General features: G+C 23.8%; 1 protein-coding gene and 1 long non-coding RNA gene across 4 annotated transcripts; one reads left to right on the top strand and one right to left on the bottom strand.

Annotated features, from left to right (window-relative positions):
• Positions 1-3,365: 3,365 nt before the first annotated feature.
• On the bottom strand, positions 3,366-23,071 carry LOC550785 (fructose-bisphosphate aldolase). Of its 2 annotated transcripts, none has more exons than XM_623339.6 (5): positions 22,916-23,071; positions 6,607-6,816; positions 5,904-6,347; positions 5,091-5,444; positions 3,366-4,574 (listed from the first exon to the last, which is right to left on the bottom strand). In XM_623339.6, exons 2-5 carry the CDS (start codon positions 6,811-6,813, stop codon positions 4,482-4,484), a joined length of 1,098 nt encoding a protein of 365 aa, XP_623342.2. In that variant the 5' UTR covers positions 6,814-6,816; positions 22,916-23,071; the 3' UTR covers positions 3,366-4,481. The 2 variants fall into 2 exon arrangements, with proteins under 2 accessions (XP_623342.2, XP_006563323.1); XM_006563260.2 differs by lacking the exon at positions 22,916-23,071 and adding an exon at positions 12,335-12,939.
• LOC102653822 lies at positions 8,730-10,521 on the top strand. Of its 2 annotated transcripts, XR_001703303.2 has the most exons (4): positions 8,730-9,019; positions 9,222-9,410; positions 10,124-10,298; positions 10,480-10,521. It is a non-coding gene; the product is annotated as an uncharacterized LOC102653822 (long non-coding RNA). The 2 variants fall into 2 exon arrangements; XR_409652.3 differs by lacking the exon at positions 10,480-10,521 and having other exon boundaries at positions 8,734-9,019; positions 10,124-10,390.
• Positions 23,072-23,467: the final 396 nt, after the last annotated feature.

The raw sequence follows: 23,467 nt of genomic DNA, 5'->3' as shown, positions 1-23,467 counted from the left end.
ATGATCTATTGGATAATATTGATAAATAGATCGGTTTTTGATAAAAATACTAAAAACTTCTTTTGGATATAGAATATATACATATAGAAATAATAATAAATAGAATCTTTTACTACTTGATATATTATCATATAAAATTATAAATAAAATTTTAAATATTCCGTTACAGAATATCTTGAATGAACACGAATTGCAAGTTTGAGAAAACGTGTTCAATTGACATCCTGTATCTCGTGCAATCACGTGCCAAAAGTATAGACAGAGATAAAAGATGATAAAAGAAGGACAGAGATAAAGTAAAAATATTGAAATCAGCGCCATCTTCAGAGTGCTGCAAATGAAACACGGAAAAAAGGATAGAAAATAATAGGAAAAGGATAGTGATATGGTAAAAACGGACTCTTAGCACCATCTTTTGACAATTTTTCGAAGGTAAGTGTGAATTCTAAAAGCAAGAGATGGCGCCATATTTCACTTCTTCCGTTTTATAAGCTTATCTTCTTTTCTGTTTTATAAGCTTTTCGTATCGTTTCAACATTTCTCGCTTCTCTATTTGATTTTCTTGGCTTTATAATTAAAAAATGAAATAGAATAAAAATTCGAGATGAAAATAGAAAAATAATGAAATGGATTGAAACTTATATTTTTTAATTAATATTCATTTATTACCTAATTAATATTATTTTCCCTAATACCTGCAATCTATCAATGATTAAGAAAAACAAAATATAAGTAAAAGTAGCAAAAAAACTGAAACTTTACTTTTCGCTTTAAATTAAAGAATATATCTTGATATAATTTATTAATTATATATATATTAGTAAAATAAATTAATAAATTAATAAATATATAATATATATTATATATATATTATTTATATTAATTTATATATTATATATATTATATATTTATTAATTTATTAATTTATTTTACTAATATCTATAATCCAATCTAATATCTACAATCCAATCTATCTAATCAAATATTAAAATAATTAAAATTACGCAAAATTTAAACTGAATTACAAGTATGCGTAGTTCTTGGCTTGCCATCGCGTTCCGAAAACTATTTCTGATGTAATATTTCTAATATTTTTTCTTTTTTTTTTAGGTAAAAAAAATTTTGTAAAAAAATTGGAAAGCAATGCCAATTATCAAGTCTCACCGACGAGGAAGTGACTACGCATCGAAATCCATCTAAAACAGTTATTGAAATTTATTAACATTACATAACGAAAAAATAAATAAATAAATAAATGATATAATAAATTAAGTAAATGTCAAAATAAATATATAAATAAATCTAAAATAAAAAAAATAAATAAATGAATGAACAAATGAATAAAAGTATAAATATTAATAAATAAAAATAAATAAATGATATAATATATTAAATAACAATTAAATAACAAATTAAGTAAACGTAAAAATGAATAAGTAAATCTAAAATAAAAAAAATAAATGAATGAGCAAATAAATGAAAGTATAAATATTAATAAATAAAAATAAATAAATGATATAATATATTAAATAACAATTAAAAAACAAATTAAGTAAATGTAAAAATGAATAAATAAATCTAAAATAAAAAAAGATAAACGAATGAGCAAATAAATGAAAGTATAAATATTAATAAATAAAAGTAGAAAAGAAAAAATGAATAAATAAATAATTGATATAATAAATTAAATAAATAAAATAATATTGTTAAATAAATCTAAAATAAATAAAAAATTAAATAAATGAAAAATAATATTAATAAATAAAAATACAAAAAAAGATGAACAAGTAAAACAATTAAAAAATAATTATATATAATATATACAACAATATTAAATATATGTAGAATAATATTAAATTTAGTTAAAATATTTTATTTCCGATCCGTACGTCACCAAAGTTCGATATGAAATGGTCGCTCTCTCGCGACGTGCGTATATTTATAGGACGAAGCGAATATTACAAAGTTCGGCGGAAACATACATACTTTGTCGATTCGATTGAAATTAATATTTTGAACATAATGGTTAATAATTTAACAATTTTTATTGTTAAATTATGGATTAACAATTTTTTTACGATATTATATATAATAATTAATATATATTTTCACAAATTAAAATTAGATTTATTTATTATTTTAATAATATTAATTTTCAACTTACAATTATCTTAAAATATAAATAATAATAATTGTAAAGTTTTTAGAATTTCTATTTCAATCTATTTATGTACAATAATATTTTATAATAATATTATAATAATAATTATAATATATAATATATATATATTATAACATATATTATTATATATAATAATAAATATATAATATATATATATTATTATAATGTATATATGTATATTATAATAATAATTAAATAAAAATAATATTATAATAATATTTTTATAAAATATTACTATAAAAGATTCATACATTTAATTTGAAATTTATTAATCGTTCCTATTGAATTTATATTTAAATTAAATAATTATATTCGAATATTTGATTCATTGTTAAAGCATATAATTTACCAATTTTAAAATACGCAATTGTATAATGAAGTCCAGTTATATTCCAGATTTAACTTTTGTCCATCGCTTTTTAAATCCTATTATCTTCCAACATTTTGTGCATTGATTGATTGATTTTTATTTGAAGTAATCATATCAAATTTAATCAAATTATTTGAAATAGAAAAAAATGAATGATTAATAATATTATTCAAAAATGTATATAAATGATTAATAAAACGTTATTATTTTTTTAAGTGAAATAATTTATTTTTGATTGAGAATCTTAATTTTTATATTTAATATAAAATTGAATAATTCTATTTTTTTCATTTTAAAGTAAAAAATAATAACGATATACAAAAATGATATAGAACAATTTTAACTGTTTTTTAATTTGACTAAATATAAAATCAAAATTCATAAATTATTTTATATTGGATGTTTTAACATAACTCTATTAGATTTTGAACATAAGAATAAAGAAGTGATAAATCAATTAAAAATCAAGTAATAAGTAAATATTAATTAAAAAATAAAATAAATAATAAGTATATATATATAATATTAAATAAATATAATAAATGTTATAAAAATTTAGAAAAGATTAATTATTTCTTAATTTATAAGAAATGATTAATTTATTTCTTCATTTCTATAATAACTTATTTATTTTTTATTTATTTATTTAATGACTTTTATAACTTAATGAGTATAATTTCTAAATTATATTTGTAGATAAAATTCTGAACGATCATATCTTGTCTATAATAATTTAAAAAATTAATATTTTAATATACATGCAATATAACTTTAAAAATATATGGTTAGGTTTGAAATAAAAAGACACGGCAATTCCCCTCCACAGTGTATTTGGTGACCTAGATTGCAATGAAAATATTAGATATAACATCGATGTACGAGATAGTTCAATACGTTACTTAAATATCTATATAATATAAGATACACATATTGTATAAGTAGATGACATAATATTACGACTTCATAATATTCGACTCATTTACTAACAAACAACATTTAATATGTATTTTTACTTTTGTTTTTCTTTTTTTTTTTTCCTTTTTTTTTTTTTCCTTTTTATACACGTAGAATATTATAACGACATTGACAATATATATATATATAATATATCTGTTTCTTTTTAGTCGTAGTGTTACAGAATATAATAACGCGTGTGTAATTCGAATGTCACGAAATCTATTTACGATCTAAATAAAGAATTTGCATCTCTCTTTCAAATTGATTTCACTCGATAGGCTCGTATGTATATACATCGATCAAATAAATCTCTCTCGAAAATTGTCGTAACGTTCAAAACAAACGATTCTGTGACAAAAGACGTTGTCTGAAACATTTCTTCATCGTATCATCGAAAGAAAATGAATACAATAATATTGATGAAAGTAAAGAAGAAAATCAAAGGTAGCGCAAAAAAAAAAAAAAAACAGGAAGCGTAGTAGCAAGTAATGATAGTTTCGACGAAGAATAGTTTTTTTCGTTTGTTTCTAGAAATCGACAACAATCGACGAAGAGAATCAACTATGATCGCTTGTTTTACAATAATCCTGAGTGTTAAAATTTATCTGAAAACAAGTTATTTCTCAGCTTCTGTATACTCATGATTAAAAATCATCGTTAAAATTCATTTCGATCGTTAAAATATAATTTTAAAAAACACGTATAAACATATAAATTTTCAATAGCAATAGATTAAAATTGAATCCATCCGATTTTTAAATTTAAATTCTTCCCTGTCAAATGTACAATTATACAGACGCTGCTGTGTTCTATGTTTCGAGCATTTTTCGAGCATTTTTCTTAAGTCTTTCTTTATTTGTTTCCCATCTTCACTGTCGATAGTTATGTTTTTTTTTTATATCGCAACGGTGATCGACGTTGACGATGTTTGATTCTAATTATCTAACCCTTATCAATATTTTAATGATTATTTTAGTACGCGTGATTCGCGACGAAAAGCGTAGCATTGCCAGCAGCTCCCACTACACCACCGCTGTATTTGCCGAGTGCCGATTCGCTGTTAGCCTAAAAAAATAAAAATATAATTAGAAATTCATCATTAACAAGAAATAACAGTTAATTATAATTAGTATCCAATATTAAGTATTTTACTATATTGTTAATATATTTATGTACAATATAAGGGAGTAAATGCAAAATTAGTATACTGACACTTACTATGGAAATGTTTTTTGGAAAGGAAGAAAGGAATTTAATAAAAATGGGATGTTATAAAGAGAACATCATGTGCAGCTTTGCCAGTAATACTTCCAGCTTTATATTTGCCTAAGCTGGCTAGACCATTTGCCTAAACAATCATTTAATGTATATACATGCAAAAAGAGATGTTAAAAAAAATAAAAATAAATAACAATTATGTAAAATTATAATAAATATTGATTGAATTTAAATAAAATAAAATAGGAAAAAACGAAAAAAAAAAGAAACGAAAATGTTTATTTATATCATAATATATATACAATGAACATATATACAATGAAGAAAATTTAAAATATAAAAAACACTTAGCCTTAAAATTACCTTAGCCCTCTTGATAAGCTCTTCCTGGCCAGCGCTAATCTGTTCCTTCTTGCCTCCCCATGCGCGAAGCACGGAAGCTTGAAGAGCACGACCATAGCTGAAGGTCAAAGCCCAAGGTTTGTTCGCGGGGAACTTGTTAATAGCATCCAGATTCACAGACGCCTCCTCTTCTGATTGACCGCCGCTGAGGAAAGTAATTCCAGGTACTGCAGGTGGAACAGTACGCAATAAAGCGGTCACAGTAGCTGCTGCGATTTCCTGAGGTGACGCTTTATTTGGGCAACTCTGTCCTGGTGTTACCATGTTCGGTTTCAAAAGAGTTCCCTCAAGATACACATGATGGTCACTGAGTGCCTATAAAATAATGATCAAGTTTTAGCTGTTATATAAGAAGGAAAAAAAAGTTCTACAATTAAATCACTAATAATTAATGAAATATCATAAAATAAACTGATAATATTTTTTATATTTTATATATGAAAAATATTCTTTCAAGTATTCTTTATAAATATTATATTTTCATTTTTAAAAAAAATATATAACTATGTTACATTGGAAAATTCAAATTTTTTTTCTAAATAAACAAGAAGTATATTTATATTTTGATACTATTTTATAACTGAATATTTTATTTTACTTATGAAATTTTTTCCATTTCCAATCAAACAATTATAAGTAAATATAAAATTATATTGTATAACTTATTATTGTAGATAATTGTTATTTATATTATTATTTATATAAATTTATTTATGCAAGAGATCAGTAACTTTGCGTGAAACGAACCAAATCAACTGTGCACTTTTCTCTCACCTTGTACACGGCGGCCAATACTTCTTCCGTGACCTGTTGGCAACGGGCAAGATCATGATCACCATCAGGTAAAATCTCAGGCTCGACGATTGGCACAATTCTAGCACTTTGACAAATAGAAGCGTAACGAGCCAAAACATTGGCATTTTCCAAAATGGCCAATTTGCTGGGACAATCTTTTCTGATTTTCAGCACGCATCTCCATTTGGCGAATTGACATCCATCTTTCTTGTATTGAATACAACGAGCTTGAAGATTGTCGAGACCCTGCGTAGTGGTTTCTTCCTCGGTACCAAATAATGTTACTACACCTGTGTCAACCTTGATACCTGGCAAGATATTACGTTGTTTCAGCAATTCGACGAATGGTGTTCCATCATCAGCCTTCTGGTACAAGGTCTCGTGGAATAGAATAACACCAGATATATGCTGGCTGATGGCATCCTTGAAAAGATGAAAAAATTATTAGAATTATATTATTAAGAGATATTATTTTTAATTAGATACTCTAATTACTAAATAGAAATTTAATAGTAATAACTGATTTTAGAATTGCATTTGGATATAATAATAAAAGGAGTAATAATACAATAAAGATATATAAACTTTAATTATTAAGTAATTGCTTTTCTTTTTGCTTAAATATTTAATTGATTTGAACAGGATTTTTTTGCAATATATTATATAATAAAAAAAATTGTACTTTAGCGCTGGTAAAAAGAAGTTGTCTGTATGCTCTGCGATTGTCCTCAGTATTTTCAACATTGATGTCTTTTAGACGCTTGCCGATCGTTGCGGTCGATTCATCCGCAGCGAGGATTCCTTTTCCGGGCGCAACAATTTGCTGGGCGATGCTCTTCAATTCTTGTTTCAACTCAGGAGTGAGTTTATCATATTTTTCTGCAGCCATTGTCTGCAAAACATGTTCCATGTTAAAAAAGGAAACTTTCGAAAAAAATTCATTCAAGAAATATCGGTCTGTTGGAAAAAGCAATTAAATAATTTTTTATAAAGCTTAAATGATAAAAATTTTAATTAATAAATCAGAATAATGAAATACAAGAGAAAAACTTTGTTCTATTAATTATAACATAATTAATAGTAACAGTAATTAGTAACAGTAATTAGTAAATTGTAATATAGGAAAGCAAACTATCTTTTTAGAGATATATATATATATATATATTCTTATTATTATTTTATAATTAATATATTTATTAAATTCAACAGGTATTCTCTTTAAAGAAAAATGTTAAAACTTATTATTTTTGAAAAGAATTAAAAGAGCATTAATAAATTGCCTACAGTATATATATATATATATATATATATATATATATATATATATATATATATATATATATATAAATTTTATAGCTAAATAATATAATAAAAAATATGATAGAAAAATAGTAAAAAAAAATGCATATCTTTCAATTATAATCTTTTCATAAAAGCGTATTATTTATTGAATTCGTAGGAAAAAAAGAGGTTAGAATTTAAGTGCAAAAACCCTTCCTAGAGTGCTTTATCTTTTAAAACAGTCTTCGATGCGCAGGTATTGTGCACATGAAATATCAAATGTCCACTAAGGTTTCCGTGGCGTAATTGAATTTCACAATGGCCCATTAATGTCAATATTTCATAAAAAGAAAACGTTAGTCTGACCTATTTCTATGCTTTCATTCGTTCTATCACTTTGAACTGAATAGACCGATATATTCGTAACTAATTGTTGAGAGAAAAATCATCGCATATCATTTAATATTAAGGAATTTCATGATACGTTTTGATTAATCATATTAGATTTGAACGATTAAGTTCATAATTGAAGATCTTTAAATAACATCCTTTTAAATCAATGATAAAAATAAATATTAAAAATTCTAAAATCATCGTCTCGATTATTAATTGCTTTCGTTGTAATTAGATTAAATTTAACCCGTACCATAGCTCGTACTAGAATAATATTCCAATGTAAAATCTTTGCTTTATAGATAATCATTTTTAAAGAGATCATTTTTTCTATTCTTCGAAATGAGGTTGATTTGTAAATCTTTGCAACTATTTATAACTATTTATAACACTATCTTCTATTATATTTTAATTAAACACTTTCAATCTAAAATCATGTGAAATATTATTATTTACACAGATTTATATATTTCACAGATTTATATTAGAATATTTAAAAAAAAAAAGCTATTCAGTAATAGCTATTTCAACAGCTATTTTCTTTCTCTATAGTAACTAATTTGAAAATATTCAATTCAATTACAAATTTTCATAAATCTATAAATCGATAATTTTTATCTGAGGTTAACTTCATGATTAAATACAAATAATATATAATAAGATATAAATTGAAATAAATTTAAAAATAAATTGTTATAATATATTTCATAATTATTTTTATTTAATGATTACTTTTTATTTTTTAATATATTATAAGTTATATAGAATAATCTAAGAATATATTTATTTTTATGTTTTCAATATAATTATTTTATTCGATGTATCATTCTTGCAATGATACAGAGAAATAAAGAGTGGCATACTTTTCAATCGTTTATTAAAATATTTATAGGTTATGAAATAAAATTAATTATATAAATATATAATTCAATAATTCAAAATAGATATTAGAAAAAATATCTATGAATTTTTTTACAATATTTTATATAATATAAATAATCAAACTAAATTTAAAATCTCTACGTACTATTATTTATTTAATAAATACATTAAATATATTATAATATAATATTACTATATAATCGTACCTAAATCTCCAATAAAGTAAATTGTCCATTTTTAATTATCTATTTTAATATAAGATATTATAAAAACACTCCAAAAATGATTTATATTTTTGAACAACAAAAACTAAAAGCAACCAATAACTTAATATTAGTTCACTAACAAAATACTCTAGCGACGAAACAGTGAACCATTTATCTCACTAAGACGTAACATACAATATGTTGAACATTAATCTCTATCTAGAAAAGATAGTGTCTAAGGAATAAATTTGCGAGGACAGGCGAATGGAGAAGTTTGTAAGAATTGTCACGAAGAATGGATAGGTGGTCGTCCATAAATGGGATTCGCTAAAAGTAGTTTTTTGATTTTAAATTTATTAGTTTGTGATACGACATATTAGTCAAGATTGAAATAAAAGTTTATTTAATTTGATATTATACATTTTATCATAGTGAAACTGTTTTTTTTTTGTAATCTTTGAGTTGAAAAAAAATCATACGAATACAATAAAAAGAACGTGAATATTTTATATATTCAATCAACAAATGTTTGTAGATCGATATTGAAGTTCTTGCATTGTGAAAATTGCGATAAAAGGAATAAAACTACGCTCTATTAAATCAGCTTGTTATTAAAATAATCGATAAAATAAAAATAACATTAAAATTGAAGGGAATTTTTATATATCAAAATATCATGTTCCTGATTTTTTTGGATTTGAAAGTTCTTAACGATTATTGAACGGTAAGTCTAAAAATAATAAAAATTTCTAGATTGGGTATGATGATATTGGAATTTGAATTTTTTAGAAAATATTTATAGAAATAGTTGAAAAAAAATAAACCAAATATTTGATTAGCTTTCTTAAATCAAGATAAAAATAATATATCGAAATTAAAACGTCATAGTATGATACGAGATAAAATATAGAATAAAAGGATTAAATGTTATACAATAAGATAAGCCGCGAATCTTTAGACGTGTATCTCACATAGAATTATTATAAATTGATTATTCTTGACCTTTAAGGAATTAATATATTGCAAAAAATATTATATTGATGATAATGAATTCTAAAAAATTCACGAATTTTATTATCATTAATAATTACTAAAATATTTTTATTGATATGTTTGAATTTATTTATATATTTTTATTGATATTAAAAAAAAGATATATTTTTTAGAAATATTATTTAATAAATTTATAAAATCTTAAATTAATAAGTTTGGTTTTTTTGTTTAAATTTAATTAGTTATTTATGAAAATTAAAAATATATACTCTATTTTCATTTAATAACAAAAAACAAAAACCAATTATATCATATTTTGAACTAAATAATGGATACAAAAAATTAAACTTAGCTTTATGTATACTATTATTATATTATTTTTTACAACTGTGCAAAATAATGTCTTTTTGCTCCAATTCTAAAACAGAACCTTTCTTCTTTCAGAATATCCTTATCATCCCACGTAAAGGTATAAACTAAATGATGCAGACGTGAGTTAAAGATCGATAAAACGACTACAATGAGTCTCCATTCAATAGACGTCGTAAACAAGCGCCGCGCGCGCGTACACAAATTAACATACCAATATTGCAATCTCAATTAACAGATTATCGATATCGTAAATCGATTTTTTCTTCTTTTTACATTTTACTGAGTTACAATATTATCTTTCTTTAAATTTCTCAAGAAAGATATATACATAAATAAGAAATATATTTAAAATTGTTTTTTTTTAATTTTTTTAAAATTATTATTTTTCTTTTTTATTAATTAATTATTTTTTAATTTTTTATTTTCAGTATATAATATAACTTAAAAATCAAAGTGAAATTTCAAATGATAATTATAAAATTATAAATTTAAAAATTAGAAATTCAGAAATTTTATAAATACATTTTCAATAATGCTAAATGGAAAAAAAATTAAATAGAAATTTTAATTACTAAAAATACTAAAACTCAGAATTTAATAAAAACAATTTGCTGAGCTGAAAATTTTAAACAAGATTTCTATAAATGATTTATAAAAAATTATCTTATCTTAAATCTTGATTCCCTTTTTTTTTTCCAACAAAGAGATCAAGATTCAATTAAGTTAACAGGTTTCTTTAAAAATCCGCGCTATACAACATCATATTTAAAGAAAGAAAAAAAGAAAAAGACAGAGAAAAGGGGAAAAATGAAAAAGAAAGAGAAAGGAAAACGAGAGAGGGATCGCACAAGAAAGGAAATTAAAATCGATAAAACGGTATACAACGGCCAACATTGAGTTCTTTGTTGCTACCTTTACCTCTCTACCATCTTGCTCTTGAATAAAATCAATTTATCCTATGTATAAAACAGCAATATGATTTTCTTAATATAATGCTTACTTTTATATAATGCTGATTTTTAATAATTTCTATCATATCATTAATAATCATTTAATATCAATAACAATTTTGCTAAACGTATCAATTTTTAAAAATTAATAGTGTTTTCAACATATTAAACAAAATTGATTAAAATATAATAGATTAAAACCTATTATATTTCTTTTAGAGATCAATATCTTTTATTTTTTCTTATAAATATATTACAAAATAATAGAAATTTCAATTTTCACATATATTTTGAAATACTAAAGGGAATATTTTAATTAAAGATAGAATTATAGTTTTTAGAAAAAGAATAATGTCTTGTTATAGTTTTTAGATTAAATACTATATTTTTTTGTTATTAATTTTTAATTATAAATTATAATTAGGTACATAATAATAAAGACTAACTAAATAATAAAAAGTTATTTGTTGTTATAATGTAATTGAGAAATAATGAAGCATATTTATGTATTCATTTACAATAATAATTATGATCAGATTAGGATTTAAATCAGCTAATTTGCAAAGCACTTATATCAAGAATTTTAATTCTGATAAATAAAGACAAAATATATATTTTTAAAATCTACGAATAAAACTATAATCACGCATAAAAATTTTCACTATCTTAAAAAAGAATTCACTTAAGTAAAAAATTCTAATTTTAATGAAAACTTACACATGTATTGAACATAATGGAATATGCATGATGTAACCTATAATCTATGTATATTCATATATTTATATTCATAAAGATTCGTTAAAAACAGTATTTATTAATTTTAATGACACAGCTTATTATTTAAATTAATATATGATGTATAAAAATTTTTATCATTGATTGTATATTTTTTGCACTTGATAAAAAAAAAAATTTTAAAGATGTTGCATATCAAATCCAGTCAGCTGATAAATTCTGAATTAAATAAACCTGATAATCTAACAAATTGATGATTATCATGATAACGTTGCAGACGTTAATCATATTAATTATATCTCTATCTGAAAGCAATAAAAAGCTTTAAAAATGAAAACATCGATTTTCATTATAAAGAATGAAATAGTGTGAAGTTAATAGTTTTTGTGTACATATGTATTTACAAAAACGTATTTCATGATATAAAATAATTTTTAAAAAAAAAATAATATCAATTTACAAAATTTAAAAAATTATCAATTTAATAAATTATTATAATTAAACTTCTAAATTACATAATTTATATATTTTATATATAATTGCACAACAATTGAAAATCTCACAAATTCCATAATCTAAATCTCCCATAATCACTTACCTGTCCTAAACATATAATTCTTGTCCTGGTTCAATCCAGATCGCAAATAAATTTTCGGATTTCGCGATTCGTATTACAGTCACACGTATATATAAGAGCAATAAATATAATCCCAATAATAATAATAATAATAATGATAATAATAATAACGGCAATAAATATGTTCTCTTTGGTATTTATTCAGTCCTCTAAATATATCTTGTTTAATATTTTCAAAAAATCGATTTTTTTGTTCCTCTTTTTCTTCAATCTTTTCATTCGTTTTGTTTGAATATAATAATAATTGTTACACCCTTAACATCACCGACAATACCGATACGAGATTATAAATATTTAAGAGAGTAAAAGTGACCGGAGAAGACGAAAAAAGTAAAACGAATCGTTGGCGACACAACGCGTTCTCGGCTGTCGAAACGATGTTGGAAACGTCCCGTCGGGCCCAGCCGAGAGGACCCAATTTGCCTGTTCGACTACATCTTTGCGTCGAAGAGCGAACAGTGGTTGGAGCGCGTGCCTCGTGCGAGCACGAGACGACGACTGGCTTTATCCGGCTAGTTCGCCCCGTCCAAGAGGCGGCAGGGGTACCTGGCTGCAGTGCAGTGTCGTAACTGCAAAACAGGGGGGTAGTTGCTACACTCTCCCTCTTTCTCTATCCTTGCTTCTCCGACCTCCGTCATCCTCCAATTTCAAATTCCGCACTACCTTCCTTCTACGCATACGTACATAACCCTATCTCTTACGTTTGCCTGTATTCCTATATTCATCCTCTTTGTCCCATCTTCGATCAAAGCTCCCTCTATTAACATTGTCCCTCCCCTACATACCAGTCAACCGCGCTTCTTTTTTCCGTCGAGTATAGTTGTCTTTCTCTTTTTTTCCCTCTACGCATATTATCCTTCTTTGTCCTATCTGCAACTAAGTTCACTCCTATGGGCATCGCTGTCTTATCCACGAACTATATCCTCCTCCTTTCCATCTGACTATAATTGCTCTTCTCTTTCTCATATGCGCACATAGCTGTCTCGCTTTTTCACTATAACCCCACCCTTTCCAATTTCGTGGATATATCGCTGTCCCACTTCTAACCACTGTTCCAGCCGCCTCTTTCCTTATCCGCTCGACAGCCTGCCGCCCATGGCAGCATGGAACGAGGGAGTGGGCTAGCCGCAATGCAGCACGCGCAGACGTTCTCGAGGCTACACGCCTGTATTATCCCCCTGCGCACCCTGAATCCGTGACCTGAGACATCGGTATCGGTGGACGCAAGGAACCTGTGTGTGCCGTTTGGGGTAGACGTTCCTTTCGCCTTCAAAGCGTACGGTACAGCTAACGAGCGTGGGATTGTTGTACACTTGTGTGAGATAGTCAACTCTTGCAGACCTTCATTTGCAAATTTGCCAACTTCCGATTGAATAACTGACACTCAGAATTTATATTTTTTTTCTATTTATTTAGTATGCACGATTTTCAAATCATTATATCCCAAATATTTAAAGTTGTTTGATTCTAATAATTCTATTGAAAAATATAGCAGATTCTTGTAATGCATATTTAATTGAGCTTTCTATTTTCATGAATAGAGAAATAGAGCCAAAGTCCTTTTATATATTTGGATATTGCAATAAATATACTATAAGTTAAAAAGAAAGAAATTAATATAATCCCTCTTCTATTAAAATCTTATATTTCAAAACAGTAATATCAAATTGTATTAATAATATAATAATTCTTCAATTATGATAAAATTAATATTGGAAAAATTTTTGTCTATTTCATATATATAAAATATTTCGATTATTACAAAGTAATAATTTTAATTAGATATACAAAGTATTATAGCAGCCTTTCAATCATGAATGACTTTTCAAATTTGATTAATCTCGAACGAATGAAATTTTAATCCACCCGATAGATAAATTTTCAATTTCAATCCATCTCCAAGATAAATTTTCTACGATCATCTTACGGTACGAAGATGTACGGTACGATAGGAAGTTCTAAAAAGGGATAACCCGTTCCTAGGAACTCTCCCGTTGAATAATCGAGGCGCGGTTCGCTTCGTCACGACCCCCGCCATTTACAATTTCGAGCAATCTCCGATCGCTGAAGCGATTACGTAAAACCGAGGGAAAACGAATATTCCGCGATCGATGCAAGGATTGATTATCGCAATTTTGCCCTAGTCACGATCGAGTTTTCGCTAATTTGTCGAGCTTGAACACGCTCTGTTCGAGATTAACTTTGGTGGAAAATCGAGATTTAACAAAATTCACTGTGGATAGATCAATTGGATTCTATAAATAATCTATTTTCACGTATGCGTGGATGGATGAATCATTTAGACAACTCATTAGCCAAATGAAGCAATGGTAATTCTGATGGAAATTGTATGGTTGGAAAGTTACATGAATGATGTTACAATTGTTTAACGAATTTTGAGGAAACAAACTTGATCATGTTAATATTGGTTAATTAATGATAATCCTTTTTTGAACATGAGTTTTAAATATCATCAATTGCACATACGTATGGAGTTTCTTTTTGGTTTCATATTAGATTGAATAATATATTAGGCTTCCTTGAAAGAGATATTATGATTTGTACAAATACTTCTCAATATATTATAATAAATATTGAATAAATGTTTAAAAAAAGTCTATGATATCATATAATTCTTACCATTAGAGGAAAATTTTCTTTTTCTTTTATATTATGAATTAATATTATAAAAGATGATATTTATTTTGACTTTCAATTCTTAAGATAAAAGCATTAATCTAGTATTAATTACCATCAATACATCAATACAACAATCAATTATAACTTTGTAATTTTTTTCCAAATATATAATATATACTATAATTTATAATTTATATTAATAATATTTTATTTCAATTATGAAAGAGAATTTCAAAAAAATATTTAACATTTGTTTTCATTAGAATTACATACTAATATATTAAATAATTCATTAATTTTTCTATAATATCTTTTATTTTATCTTTTTATAATATTTCATATTAGATATTTATCATAAAGAATATTTTCTTAACTTTAAAAGACATAATGAAATTAAGTAAATATTTCATTAATGAAAGTTTGGAATTCATTGAAACTTTTTGAAGTTTATTTGAAAAATAAAAAAAAGACTGAGATAAGTTTGCAAGATTCTAAGAAGAATATTCTAAAAAAAAAAACTAAAAGACCCATTATTTTATGTACATTGTATTTGTTTCAATATTAATGACTGAATACAATTGGTTATAAAAATGACCAATCACATTAAATATTTTATATAAAATTATGTTAATGAAAAAAGTTACTAAAGAAAAAAGTTAACTTTAAAAAATTAAAATTTATTTTACAATGATATTCTAATAGTTTGAAATAAAAATAGTTTTTAAAATTATTGTGACTTCTGTGTTTTTCAAATAGTTTTTATAATATAATATTATGAATATTTAATATATTTAAAAATTAGATTAAGATCATATTTAAAGAGATATTTAAAGCCAAATTATTGCAAATTAAATCTAAAATATTTTTTTATTAAAAATGAATAATCATCACAATGAAATACTTTTAACTTTTGAACACGTTTTTTTCTCTTCTCATTTTTTTTCAAAGGTTTCTGAATAATCCTCGCAATAAAAGTTGCTTCTTATTTTGGAAAATATTTACGATTTACTTACACGCAATGGAAAAAGCTCCTAAAGAATGCATGGAAATGAAAGTCACGCTTCAGGAAAAATACGGCGACGAGACGTGTAGATAAAATTTTTTGATTGTATAAATGATAAAAAAGCCGCTGCTTTACCAGGATTTGGAAGGCCTGAAAATTTTACTGGAACCAGAAACGAATTTCTAACAATCTAACAGGTATTATATATATATATATATCGTACATCGTTGAAATTTATCGAATTAAGAAGTCACAGCTTGGAATTTTTCTTATAACCTCCTTTTGTTTGAGATACACCTTTTATTATTCATTTTTGTGTAAGCCTCATAGATTTACATAAAAATAAAATTAATTTCAATAATACAAAGACTACAAAAGATATCTGAATTAAATTTATCAATTTAAAGGTTAGAAATTTTCTAGTATCGTAATTTATATTAGTTCATCAATAAAAGTACATAATAGATTTATGTTTATTAAAATAATTATTTTGTGTTTTAATATTTTTCTCACTTATTGACAATATTTAGCTAATAATGAATAATTTTTAATAATAAATATAATACAAAAATTTCTTGCAGTATGAAATGACATTTTTATTAACATTTACTTTTAACTTATAATTTATATAATCTTTATATATTCGCATAGAATAAAAAACTTATTAGAATACTTAATAAAGAAGTTATTTTATTTATATCTTTACTTATTTTATCTATAATTAGAAGTTTTTTATCAAAATTCTAAATATTATTTACTTTATGATTTCAGTTAGTTTTCGCTAATAAAAATTGCAAATTTCAAATAAATCAATAACAAATGTATCAAGTAACGATAATTCTACTAGATTTAGAAATATTTGGAAAATAAATTTTAAATTTTTTCTTAAAGAAAAATGTATTATACATACCTATATATCCTGATTTTGATAATAAAAATTAATTGATCGTGAAATATTTAAATTATTATCGAGATTATATTTAAAATATCATTTAAATTTCTTAAAATATATACCTATAAAAGTTAAAATCAATAAAAAAATCTATTTTTTAATTTTGAAATATCTTCAAAAATTTCCAATCAAATTCTAACCTATATATTTGATCCCATTTTTAGCTACAAATTGAATAGATATACAAATAAACAAAGACTAAATATTGGCACATATCGCGCAATAGTTGAATCCAAATATGAAATCAGTTTATTTATATTCTTTCGAAAAATAATTACGATAATAATAATTCGAATGTGATACGAAAGTAAATTCCTCGTGACAAAAATGTTACTAAACTCCATGTAATAATCATTAATAATTACATTTAATGAAATTCATGGAATTTTCATTTCAGATCATCAAATTTCAAACTACATATATTGAAAATCAATATTTGTAAATTTTTTTTTCTCTTTAACTTTACATGTTTAAATATTTACAATTCGAATGTTTTTCCCTATATTTTTCCCTATATTTCAATTTTTCTCTTCATTTCATTTCTTTATGTTTGTTAGATTGATTTATTTTTCGCGCGCGACTTAAAATAACCATCGCCATTTAATATTGTTAGCATCATATCGTGCATCATTTAGTGCGAGTTATGAATAGTTAATGAAATGACTTGGATAACTATAACATTTTGAAGGCACGTGATAGCAGCGTAATTCATGCTTAAAATGTATTTCGTTTCTTCACACTTGGCATAAGTGCACAAAAGTTTAAGCTATTAATGTGATTCTCAAAATTTCCATAATGTACATGTAAAATCCATTTTTGTTATCTTATAGGTTATAATGTTCTTAATGAAATTATTTTGATATAATATTAATTTATTAAAAATTTTCATCGAGATAAAAAAGATCAGGAATATTTTTAATAATTTTTAATAATTAGAATATTTTATATAATATTTTTAAAATGAAATGTTTTTATATAACGTAATAGTATAAATAAAATTAAAATTTTTTTATAAAGAATTTATACACTAATAAATTTTCTAGAAGAAAATCCAATTAAAGAATTTAATTAACGCATTTATTTTTGTCATCAATAGAACTGAATTTACACGAATCACTGTTTGAAATATTATATAAACGATTTTTATATTAAAAGTGAATCACTGAAGAAAAATAATTTGAAAAATTTGTTTAATATCTGTGAAATTTAAATTAATTTATTTCTCCGTAGAAATAAATTATATATAATGAAAATTTAAAATGTTTAAAAAATTTGAAATAGATTTATAATAAATATAAAATAATATAATTTAAAAACTTAATAATTGGTATTATAAATAAAAATTATTTAAATATTTTTCAAATTGAAATGAAAAAACTTAAATTATAAATATATCAGTACAGAATAAAAAAGAATCAAAATAATTTACGTAAAAATTTGTTTTTCTCTGACTACAATAACATCCAATATAAATTCTACGCGTCAAATTTAACTCTGAAATAAACAATGTTATAGCTGTATTATATAACCTAACTTTAACTCTTGTCAAAATACGATATTAAAATTCTTCCATGATTTCTGACAAACTCCACAAAAATTTTAAATATTTTTTCACGTGATCAATGATTGATTCGATGATAATATAATTTTTATGATTCCACGTTATTAAGGAAAAGCATGATAAGAAGACTTTATGAAAGGAAAACAGTGGATTATTAAGAACATGCAATCTCGTTTCTCGATAAAAAGTATCCCTCATGTATTGCTATTATGTTATCAATTGCGATTCATTGACCCGTATCTCCGCTATCTTGTCTCTAAGCTATCTTGATTATCTCGTAGACTAGCCATCAATATATAATCACTCGGAAACTTCATCAGACCAGAAATATATACCCTTTGGAGATTAATGATGTGCAGTATAAATTTGAATCCAATAATTAAGGACGCGTTTTTTTTTTATCTAAAATATATATTTCTCGAGATCGATAAGTTGATTAAATTAATTTTGTTCGATTGACTGCATGATTTGCTAGAAATAAAATATCTAATTATTATCCTTATCGATATACAAAATAAAGATACTCATTATTCGAGTAAAAACAATGTGCTCATTTAGAAATTATTTTTAATATTAAAGATTAATTAATATGATTTTTATCTTATATGAGTTATACATTTTCTGTGAAATGTTTGAATATACAAATTTGTAACAAATTTCATTATTTAAATAAAATGCATATATATGTATAAATTGTGTGATTTAATAATTTTTTTAAAACAGAAAATTTAAGAAATATGTAAATATCATAATAGTAATAAATTATGCATTTTATTTAGCTACATATTATAGATAATATTTATAATCGTTTTTTTATGTCGATTAATACATAAGAACAATTTTCAAGATATATTAGCGCAGATGTGACTTGAATATTTAATCATTTTTATTCATTTAATTTTATAAAAGCATCAAGTATAAGAAAAAAAATTTCATCTCTGATATTTCCAGCAGCTGCTATATAATTATGAATTATGTGCATATAAATGAATTATAGAGAATGAATGATGATAGAAAATAGAAAATCTATAATATTATTTATAATAACAAACGTGTAAAAAATTTTCATAGTTCCTATTCTAAAAATAGAATTTGAATCATCAAGCTTATATATCTTTTGAAGAGAAAAACAAATGATATTAACGAACTTTTGATATTAAATTGTAATATGAAAATTCGAAGTTTTTTCGTGGTTTTACGAGAAATTTATGCATTTAACGTGGATTTTCTAATCCCGGCTGACTAAAAAGTCATCTGCGCAACAAGCCTAACTTGTCGGCGGGCGGTCAATAACGTCGCAAAATTTTGCTGTGGTTAATCGGTAACGGATAAACAAGCACGCCTGCGCGACATGTCCATTCTCGTCTGACTTATATTCAAAAGAGGTAAACGTCACAACGAAGCGCACCTGGCGGTGATTGTCGGCATGAATCTGCGGACCACCTAATGCGCAATGCAGTCTGCAAAGTGTGTTCTTCCTGTACTTTTCGAGTCTTTGAAATTACAAAGTGACAATTAGTGAATCGAAAAAGAGAGAAAACATAAAAACATATCATAAAATCAACTATTTGTGTTCCAATCCGATTTGTGTTTAAGATTAATTGAAACATGGCGTCAGAGTGTGTGACGTCGTTGTAACGAGTCGTTAGTCGAAAACGTTGACACGTGTGTAATATTCGGATATCTTCGAATCGCGTATTTTTCAGATATTAAGTTTAAAAGATTAAGATTAAGATCACATATTTAAGATTAAGATCGTATTTGCGATTGATTAAAATTTTAATGAAACAATTAATTTCTATTTATATTAATATATTTGTTTAAAATTAAAATTAATAATTCGCGATTTCAGATTCTCGAAAAATACAAGCATATTTTTGAAAAGATTGTGTGATTTATAACGTGTGTAATATTCTATAATTCTTTTAATAAAAAAATTTTAAAAATATCATAATAAAATGTAATAAAAGGTTATCGTATCGCGATTAACTGGATATATTTGATTAAGGGGATTTCTTTATTATTTTCCTATTTTTTCATACTTCTTTTATACTAATATTTACTTATAAATGAATTGTTCATATTGTTAATAAATAAATTGTTCATATGATGTGTATTATAAAATTAAAATTTTATGTGGTGATTATTATTTTAAAAAATATAAAAGTTTTAAAATAAATAATGAAAATATCTATAATAATATTAACAATTAAAAAATAAAAGTGATAAAAGATAAAATAAAATAATAAAAATAATCAAAAGCAAAAATTTAAAAAAAATAATGTTGAAATAATTCGTTGTGTGTTATTAGGATAAAATAACAATTATGAAAGTTAATATTACATTTAATATATTTTGTTATATATATATTTTAATTTATAATAAAGTTACAAATTATTAATACAGTGATATATGTCTGAATAATTTATTTAATGTTACAAGTATGCAATTATGTGTGAAGTTATATATATATATATACTTAATAAATTCAACAAAATAGATAATTTTTTAATTCAATAGGTTATTTTGATAACAATAATATTAATAATCGCACATCAAATAATAATTTATCATCGACTTCTACAAAAGTATTTCTCATAAATATATATGAAAACTTAATTGTAAATAGTTGTTTAATCAATTTTTTTAAATACATCAAATGTAAATCACAATCAATCTTAAAATATTTGTAAAAATATAATATATAGAATTAAATTCATTTTTTTTTTTTATATATATATATATATAATAATCCAACCGAATATTTCACAACAGAAAAAGAATATCTACATCTTACAATTCAAAGTAGATTTGAATGTGCGAATTAGAATAAACGTTACGAACAAAACTCGATACGGGAAGGCGCTAAACGTGTATAAAATCATGCGATGAAACTGGTTATTTGCCAAAGCATTATTCGTATTTATGGGACGAAAGAATGTATGATGAAACGCTCGTAAAAAAAAAACTGACACGTGTATAATTATTGTACTTATGCATGTGTACAATAGATGCATTTCGAGTCACAGTTCACGTGTCACTATTACTAATTTTTTATTTCACATATAATATTTTATCTATCAAAATCTTTCTAGGAATTATACAATATAGATTGCCAGATTGCATAAGTTTTCATCATAATGAAACAATGCTTGTAAACAACTAATCTAATTCTATCCTAATTCTAACCTATGAATATCATTGATCATAATTATTAATTCTATTCAATGAAACGACCAAATTAGATTGTCATTGGAAATAACAGAAATAGATATCATAAAAACTATCATACAAAGTTAGACGTAATTTGAATGTAACATTTGACTTAGAACAAATAAATATAGTAACTTAAAACTATGGAAAACCATATAGATATACAATATATAGATTATATATGAATATAATTATAATAAAGAATTTTATGTAAATAAAAGAATTTTTAAATTCTAATATTTTTTCTTTTATTATATTATATTATATAACAAGATAACAATAATTAAAAAGAAATATTTCTACTCTTATGATAAATGTATATTATTGGTTTAGAGGTTATATTGATAATTTAACATGAAAAAACTTACTCCAATAACTGAATGTTTAAATTTTAATTATTCATTAATAATATTAGTACATGTAAAATATTTTTATATGTAAATTTAATATTATTAAAGTTTCAAGTTTTAAAATACATATATTTTTATTGTTATTGAATACAAAATATGTGTATCTTAAAGTATTCTTTACGAGACTTATACTTGAGAATCACGCGACAGAATTATAATTAAATGAAAATAACTTTTATTTATATTCATTTATTTATTCCTAATAATTCATGTTTTGAATAATATTAGATTAATATACTTAAAGATTAAAATTAAAATAATTTCTTTATATAAATAGAATTTAATAAAAAATAAAAAAAATATAATTAGAAATATATAGTTTTTAAATATCATTAAATAACATTACTTAATATAATAATAATTTAAGTTATAAAACAGAACTTATAAAACAATATGTATGAATATATATATATGTATACACAAATATCAAATGAAAATATATATATATATATATAGTGAACTTAAACTTGATATATATATATATATGTGTGTGAATGTTTATAAATTTAAGATAGCAAAATGCAGCTTTTTAGAAACTTGAATAAAAAATTTTGTAATTATATAAAATGATATTATTTTAAGATACACTGGGTGTCGACCAAATGTCAGTCAAGGTCGAATCCCATTGTAGGTCAAACATCAGTTTTCACATCAATTTCCCGGCATGAAACAATAAATGAAATTCAGTAAAAATGCGTGGCACTTTTCACTTCAATTTTCAACTTGAATTATTTATTCAAAAACACGCATAAACATAACTTACCTTATATCGATGAGATGATTTCTAGCTCGAAACGCGTATACGTAAATCGTACGATTTGCTGGTTGGAAAGTGACTGAGGTAAGACTAGGCTATTCATTGGTTTCAAAGTCTGATACAGAATAAATGGCGCAAGCGCACTCTCTCACATAATTGCAACGATTCTCAACTTTCATTTGAATGATCATTTTTATAAACGACAAAATAAATATAGAATTAAATTTCACGGATAATTCATTGATAAAATATTTCTTTTATAAATGTTATTTTTCGTATTATATACAGGAAAAATTATATTTGATGTAATTTGTATTTTACATTACTCAGAAAATTTCTTTTATTTCTTTTGACAAATGTTTGAATATTATTACTATAGGTTGTACAAATACATATAATATTTAAAATTAGACAAATACTTATACAATAGATGTCTAAAATTAAATTATTTCTACAAACAACCAACGATAATACGTTTCAAAACTTAAAATAATGAAATACTTTCATTATATTTTCTAATATCTTCTAATAATAACAAATTACAAAAGTAAATTTATA

Source organism: Apis mellifera, linkage group LG1 (genome assembly GCF_003254395.2).
Source record: "Apis mellifera strain DH4 linkage group LG1, Amel_HAv3.1, whole genome shotgun sequence".
Lineage (NCBI taxonomy): Eukaryota > Metazoa > Arthropoda > Insecta > Hymenoptera > Apidae > Apis > Apis mellifera.
Note: the sequence above shows the minus strand (reverse complement) of the source record. Positions and strands in the feature narration are given on the sequence as shown.